The sequence below is a fragment of the Coregonus lavaretus genome, assembly GCF_964263955.1.
Source record: "Coregonus lavaretus genome assembly, chromosome: 13".
Classification (NCBI taxonomy): Eukaryota; Metazoa; Chordata; class Actinopteri; order Salmoniformes; family Salmonidae; genus Coregonus; species Coregonus lavaretus.
Window position 1 is genome coordinate 20,217,458 of NC_140000.1, and position 7,076 is coordinate 20,224,533.

Consider the following 7,076-nt stretch of genomic DNA (forward strand, 5'->3'; position numbering starts at 1 on the left):
TGGTTGGTTTCAGATATCAAGGTGCAAGATTATCCAGATCCCTCCAAATAAATAACATAAATAGAGTAATGTTTTGGGGTGTTTTTTTTCTTCTTCTTTTTTTTTAACAAACAACCATGACAAATAATCTAATAAATAATCTAAGTGCGTGTGTGTGCATGTGCGCAATTGTTAATGTTTCCTCCATCCATAAAAACCACAACTGTAAGAAAACCACAACTGTAAGAAAACAACTTGAAAGATTGTGTGTGGTTAATAACACAAACATTTACTGTAGGATGCTGAACCAACGTGAACTGAATAGCATACCACAACCATTTCACTGCCGATAGCAGGCCTACGGTACTTGAGGTAGGATCTGTAACGCTATTGGAAAATTAACTGGGGATGGATTCATGTGTGACACGCGGGAAAGGGCGCTGTAAAGATTTGCTTAGCTCGCTAGCTTCTCATGGCACGAAATGCCGATTTGCGGGTAAGTGATACCAATAAAGTTACTACATTTGAAAGGTCAATGTACTGACAACCTAGAAAAGTCGGGCGTCCAGTTTCGAGACACACAAACACACAAGGTTACTTGTTCACAAATATAAGTCGTTAGATAGCAAGCTAATAACAACAACACAAGCTAACTAACGTTACCAAACAACTACATCAGGGTCATTAGCGTGACTTGTATCATAAGATTATTTTAGCTACTAAGAAATGTTTTATATATCTGTGTTGACTTGGTTGTGCTTTTTATACTCTAACCTCAGCGCAACCGAGAAAGTGGCACAACTAGCCTGCTAACTTGGCTAGCTAATAACAGCTAACTAGATAGTAGCTTGGATTTGCACACAAATGAGACACAGCTAGCTGTCTTACTCGGCTATATTAATTTTGTCTCGCTAGTAACTACTGCAAATGTTTCATCCTATTGTCTTATTCTATAACAAAGTACATTTTACAGTCTGCTAACGTTAGACCCCCTCATGTAACTGTAACGTTAAGCTGTTGTGGTGTTCTTTCAGGCCTCGAAGCATGAAAGGCCAGAAACGCAAATCGAGCACCCCAGAACCACGGCCCATGCGTTCTAAAGCCTTAAAGAGGGATGAGACAACTTGTGCCCCCCAGATCTCCAATGGTGGTCCACTCTGCACTCTCTCTGTTAACAGTCATATCTCCATACCCACCCCAGCTAAGGGAAAGGGCTCTGGGATGACGGTCCCAGATGGGCTGTCACCAAGGAGGAACTCTCCCAGGTTCAAGCAGAAGCCTGTTGCTTCAGGTATGGAGAGATGAGAAAGGGAAGGGGGAATGGAGAACTAGAGGGAGGAATGACAAGTAACACATAGTGTGTGTTGCGGAGATATGAAGGGATGTGGGAGTTTGTGTGCAGGGGAATTTCATTGGTTTTACATGCTTCGGTGGTGGGAATGTGATCAACTCCTATCTCATGGAGTATTCATCAGTCTGAATACCTGTACTTGGCTGGTTGGTGGGGAATTTCTCATTGTTAAATCTTTGTTTGTTTTGTGTCTGCTGCAGGTCAGCTTATGAATGGGGAGGATTGTCAGCGATCTCCCAGCCCCTTCGAGGCAGAGGAAGAGGACACAGGACTGGGCCTGGTAATCACCTTAGGTGAGCTTCTCAACTCTGCTTCTTGTGACACGCCAAATAGACAAGACCAATTTCCAAAAACAACCCCCCCCCAAACATTTTATTTTGAATAGTAGAATACACATGTTGCCCTTTCGAAATTTGGTTGTGCATCAGCAGTATTTCTCTTGTTATGTCAGTCACTGACAGTCCCTCAATTAGCCCATGTCAGCAAAAATTTTTTAGACTGGTAAGTTATTCTAGCCAGCTATCTAAACTTGTAGTAATCATGGGCCTCCTGTAGCTCAGTTGGTAGAGCATGGCGCTACGGGGGAGGGGCAGTATGAAATAAAATATATATATATGCACTCTGGATAAGAGCGTCTGCTAAATGACAAAAATGTAATGGTCAAATTAACAACCTGGGGAAATTGCAGGAAATTAGCTATAAAACTGCAAATTGTTCTCTGCCCCATGGCATTTTTTTAAAAATTGCATGAAATGAGTTATTAAATTGCTCAATCTTCTCTCCGCCCCATGACAAAATATGTAGAATTGCAGCAAACTTGCTTTCAAACCCCTTGGCAAAATGCTTTCACACCCCTTGGCAAAATGTGTGGAATTGCAGGAAATTAGCTCTCTCCGCTGTCAAGTGGGGGGCCGCTAAAATGTTTTGCTCCCAACAAAATGTCACTTAGTGTCCCCAAAAGGCTAGGGCCTGCTCTGACTGCATGTGTGGGTATGGATGTTGGTACGCAGACCCGCGAGCCACTGCAGCCCCTCATGAGGAGTTCAGATTTTTTTGTGGCCCCCACCCCCATCAAAGTTGCTCATCCCTGCTCTATAGGAAGTGGACATACCCACCATTTTGGAAACACTGAATCAGATTTGTAGTGTATGAGAATTGGATTTCATGTTTCTGTTTTGATGTGCACAAATTCATTACTTACTTCTGTCTGAAGATGGAGAGGATTGTGGGGGCCAGAGGCTGATGACGAGGAAGAGCAGCTCAAAAATGAAGAGCGCTTTAGACAATGGGCAGGATGAGGGACACTCTGTGGATGGAAAAAGGTCGTCGGAAGATTCATCCAGTGACAGCGAGGAGGATGAGTTTGAGCAGCTGGATATGGATCTGGAGAGGAAGTCACACCAACACAACTTGACCTCGGTCAATGTCCGGACCATCCTCCACGTGAGTTAGCTTGAGTCTCAATCCAGGCAAAAGAGGGGTTAATGCTAACTGCCAAGTACTAATGTTAGTGTTGAAAATGTTTGACTGACACTTGTGAATGTTGCCCTCAGGAGGTGATAACCAACGAGCATGTAGTGGCCATGATGAAAGCAGCCATCCAGGAGACGCAGGACCTACCCCTATTTGTGAGTGTCAATTTACAGCAAGGAATACTGACAGTACAACTCAGAAATTGGTTGCTAATATCACTTGGGAGTTGCATGTTTTAAATAATTTCTCTCTCCTCTTCCTGAATTCAATGTTGTTTTTATCTTCTATTTGCTTCCCTCAGGAGCCCAAGATGACCCGCTCCAGACTGAAGGAGGTGGTAGAAAAGGGGGTGGTGAGTGTCCAGTAACACAACTTGCAGCAACCTTTTAATATTTTTTCCTGGGTGCATCTCAATAGTCTAAAGTGGCTTCCTCTTCTCTTGCAGGGCATCCCCACCTGGAATATTTCTCCTATCAAAAGGGCCCTTGAAGTGAAGGTATGTCCCTGTCACACATAGCGCTAGTGTCATGTCAAATATTTTCTGTGAGCAAAGTCCTTTATTACTCCTCACTATTGTGTGTAGTCTCTGTTGCTTTGTCTATCTCTGTTTCGCTCTTTCCCACTTTCATCTCGCGCCCTACTTTCTCCCCAGCCCCCTCAGTTTGTTGACATCCCTCTGGAGGAGGAGGAGGACTCCTCTGATGAAGAGTACTGCCCCGATGAGGATGAGGAGGATGAGACTGCAGAGGAGGTGTGGAAAAGCTCCATCTCTGCTCCGTTAGTCAATTCATTTTTGTTCCATCAAAAGTGTGTGCTATATGACTAAGATGTCATGCCTGTGACTTTGTTGTTTCAGACGTTTTGGAGCGACGTGGACAGCACAGCCTCGTCCCCACGATGTGCCCGAGGGGGGTGTGTGTGTGTGCGTGCGTGTGTGTGTGTGTGCGTGCATGTGCTTGCATGCTTAATTTTTTTCTGAGTGAGGGCAGAAATAGGGGAAGAGGGTGAGAAATTATAAAAGTGTGAACGAGAGGATAGAATAAATTGGGAGGGAGAGATAATGGAAAGATTGTGAAAGCATAGATATGAACACAATGGAAAGGAAATTGGACTGGAATCTCTGAGAAGATGAAAGCGGAAGGAATGACACTAGATAGAAAATATGACATTTCACCATCTATAGGAATGCTTTATACACTGAAAATATTAAGAACTCCTTCCTAATATTGAGCCTCAATTCGTCGGGGCATGGACTCTACAAGGCGTCGAAAGCGTTCCACAGGGATGCTAGCCCATCTTGACTCCAATGCTTCCCACAGTTGTTTCAAGTTAGCTGGATGTCCTTTGAGTGGTGGACCATTCTTGATACACACGGGAAACTGTTGAGCGTGAAAAACACAGCAGCGCTGCAGTTCTTGACACAAACCGGTGCTCCTTGCACCTACTACCATACCCTGTTCAAAGGCACTTAAATATTTTGTCTTGCCCATTCACCCTCTGAATGGCACGCATACACAATCCATGTCTCAATTGTCTCAAGGCTTAAAAATCCTTCTTTAACCTGTCTCCTCCCCTTCATCTACACTGATTTTGAAGTGGATTTAACAAGTGACATCAATACGGGATTCACCTGGTCAGTCTATGTCATGGAAAGAGCATAATGTTTTGTACACTCCCCTTCTTCCTCTAGAAATCATGGACCGGGTGGCTCTGGGTGAGTGGCCATGCCTGCGGCCTGCAGTCAACCCTCAGATCCACAGCCAGGAGCTGGGCCAACTCATGCAGCGCTGCTGGGCAGAGGAGCCCACAGAGAGGCCCGAGTTCAACCACATTAAACTGCTGCTGCGCAAACAGAACAGGTGGGTGTAGGGGGGTGGAAGTGGGGAGAGTGAGTGAGTGTTCGTTGATGTCATTAATGTCTGTGGGTCTCATTTTACATTTACCTTTTAGTCATTTAGCAGACGCTCTTATCCAGAGCGGCTTACAGTTAGTGAGTGCATACATTTTTCATACTGGCCCCCCGTGGGAATCGAACCCACAACTCTGGCGTTGCAAGCGCCATGCTCTACCAACTGAGCCACTCCAAAAAAAGAGTATGACTATATCTGTGCGTGTGCGTGTGTGTGTGTGTGTGTGCGTGTGCGTGTATGTGTGTGTGTGTAGGGAGTGCAGCACTAACATCCTGGATAACCTGCTGTCCCGTATGGAGCAGTATGCTAACAACCTGGAGGAGCTGGTGGAGGAGAGAACCCAGGCCTACCACGAGGAGAAACGCAAGGCTGAGGCTCTGCTCTACCAGATACTACCACAGTGAGTCAATGCTATACACAAACACACACACACACAAACACACACACAGTAAGTCAATGCTATACACACACACAAACACACACAGTGCGTAATGTTACCGTCTGTACCTGCAGTTCAGTGGCGGAGCAGCTAAAGAGAGGGGAGACGGTGCAGGCCGAGGCCTTTGATTCAGTCACCATCTACTTCAGTGACATTGTGGGCTTCACAGCCATATCAGCTGAGAGCACACCAATGCAGGTGAGAGAGCACGAGCACATTGTGACACTACTCCCACAGTGTGACAAGTTACAAAGGTAGACCTTACAAGGGAGGCCATAGTCATACCCAACAATTCCCATTCTGCTCTAAAGTTGTTTTGCCCCTTTAGGTTGTGACCCTGCTCAATGACCTCTACACCTGTTTCGATGCCATCATTGACAACTTTGATGTTTACAAGGTAACATTATATTTCTCATCAATGTGCAGATGAAGGAAAGGATAAGAGGAGAGGAAGCCTCTATTGAGATGCTCCATTAGGACACACACTGACCTCCCTGCCCCTGCTGTCTCTGTGGCGCCCCCAGGTGGAGACCATCGGCGATGCCTACATGGTGGTGTCCGGCCTGCCAGTGAGGAACGGGAAGCTACACGGCCGAGAGATCGCCCGCATGGCCCTGGCTCTGCTCAATGCTGTACGCACCTTTAAAATACGCCACCGGCCTGACCAGCAGCTCAAACTGCGTATCGGCATCCACAGCGGTGAGCGGCACGCGATGGTCACATACTAACAGACACAGTGATGATATACCAATTTCAGTTGTGTGATTGACCCATTCACTCCACTCTATATTCAGGCCCGGTGTGTGCAGGAGTGGTGGGGCTGAAGATGCCACGGTACTGTCTGTTTGGAGACACAGTCAACACCTCTTCACGACTGGAGTCCAATGGAGAAGGTAAGCCGCCGAGTAGTCATACAACATGTGGGTTTTAAATCAGGGATTCAAGTTCCACAGTCCCGCTGGTTTTTATATCTCTGTGATAGTTAATTGATTGATGAATGATTGCTCCCCTCACCTTCTCTCCCTCACAGCGCTGAAGATCCATGTGTCTGCGGCCACGCGTGACGTCCTGCAGGAGTTCAACTGCTTCCAGCTGGAGCTGAGAGGAGACGTGGAGATGAAGGGGAAGGGGAAAATGACCACCTACTGGCTACTGGGAGAGAGCAAGAGCAACGAGTCAACGAGCTAAGGGGACGAGCCAAGGGAAGGAGGGCAGGAGGCCAGGAAACCATCAGTCAGGAGGATAGGGATGAAGGTCATGAATGAAGAAGTGGTAGAGGCAAACATCAGCAAATAGTGGGAACCACTGATTGAAGTTCTGGAGCAAGTGAACAAATGAAGAGGCCTGGTGAATGAATGAGGTGGGGAGGGGGGAGGAAGATGAAGAGGACAAGGAAGGAGGAGAAGGAGGATGTGGAGAACTTTCTTCACTTTATCCCTCCTGCACTCGAACATCTAGATTCTAAGGACATATAGAAAGCTACATGCTCTGAGAGTGTGTGTGTGATGTTCTGTGTATAAGTTTGTCCAGTTTTATTTCGATGTTGGAGGTTTTGGATGCAACACTGATGGTATTTTAGATCGGATGAAAATAAATTGGTTCACAAACAAACCTTTACAGGAGGTTGTGGATATTGCTACCTGATGGTCACATTATGTAACTGTTTTTTGAATATTTTATGAGTACACTGGGCACAGACGTCAGTTCAACGTCTAGTTATGATTTAAATGTGGTTGAGTTGTCAACTAATGTGAATTCAACGTGAAGTCAGCAACAAATGTCACTGTGTCATTGGATTTAGGTGAAGAGTTGGGTGAAAAAAATACGAAATGCCCTTACATTGATTACTTTTTGCAAATCCAATCAGTTTTCCACGTTGATTCAACATCAACACATACATTTTTGGGGTTGAAATTACATGGAA

At 45.7% G+C, this 7,076-nt stretch overlaps 1 protein-coding gene across 2 annotated transcripts; it reads left to right on the forward strand.

Moving 5' to 3' along the window:
* Nucleotides 1-395: 395 nt before the first annotated feature.
* Nucleotides 396-6,769, forward strand: LOC311139738 (atrial natriuretic peptide receptor 1-like). Of its 2 annotated transcripts, XM_084174672.1 has the most exons (16): nucleotides 396-475; nucleotides 1,014-1,270; nucleotides 1,531-1,623; nucleotides 2,544-2,773; nucleotides 2,884-2,958; nucleotides 3,105-3,155; nucleotides 3,249-3,299; nucleotides 3,456-3,554; nucleotides 3,660-3,715; nucleotides 4,494-4,662; nucleotides 4,967-5,113; nucleotides 5,227-5,350; nucleotides 5,481-5,549; nucleotides 5,677-5,851; nucleotides 5,947-6,045; nucleotides 6,183-6,769. In XM_084174672.1, exons 8-16 carry the CDS (start codon nucleotides 3,505-3,507, stop codon nucleotides 6,338-6,340), a joined length of 1,047 nt encoding a protein of 348 aa, XP_084030798.1. In that variant the 5' UTR covers nucleotides 396-475; nucleotides 1,014-1,270; nucleotides 1,531-1,623; nucleotides 2,544-2,773; nucleotides 2,884-2,958; nucleotides 3,105-3,155; nucleotides 3,249-3,299; nucleotides 3,456-3,504; the 3' UTR covers nucleotides 6,341-6,769. The 2 variants fall into 2 exon arrangements, with proteins under 2 accessions (XP_084030798.1, XP_084030799.1); XM_084174673.1 differs by lacking the exon at nucleotides 3,660-3,715 and having other exon boundaries at nucleotides 3,456-3,580.
* Nucleotides 6,770-7,076: the final 307 nt, after the last annotated feature.

Coding starts and splice junctions, on each gene's coding strand:
- LOC311139738 (XM_084174672.1), top strand. CDS start 3,505: ATGAAGAGTACTGCCCCGATGAGGATGAGGAGGATGAGACTGCAGAGG. Junction 5,114..5,226: donor CTCTACCAGATACTACCACA/GTGAGTCAATGC, acceptor CTGTACCTGCAG/TTCAGTGGCGGAGCAGCTAA. Junction 5,351..5,480: donor CTGAGAGCACACCAATGCAG/GTGAGAGAGCAC, acceptor TTGCCCCTTTAG/GTTGTGACCCTGCTCAATGA.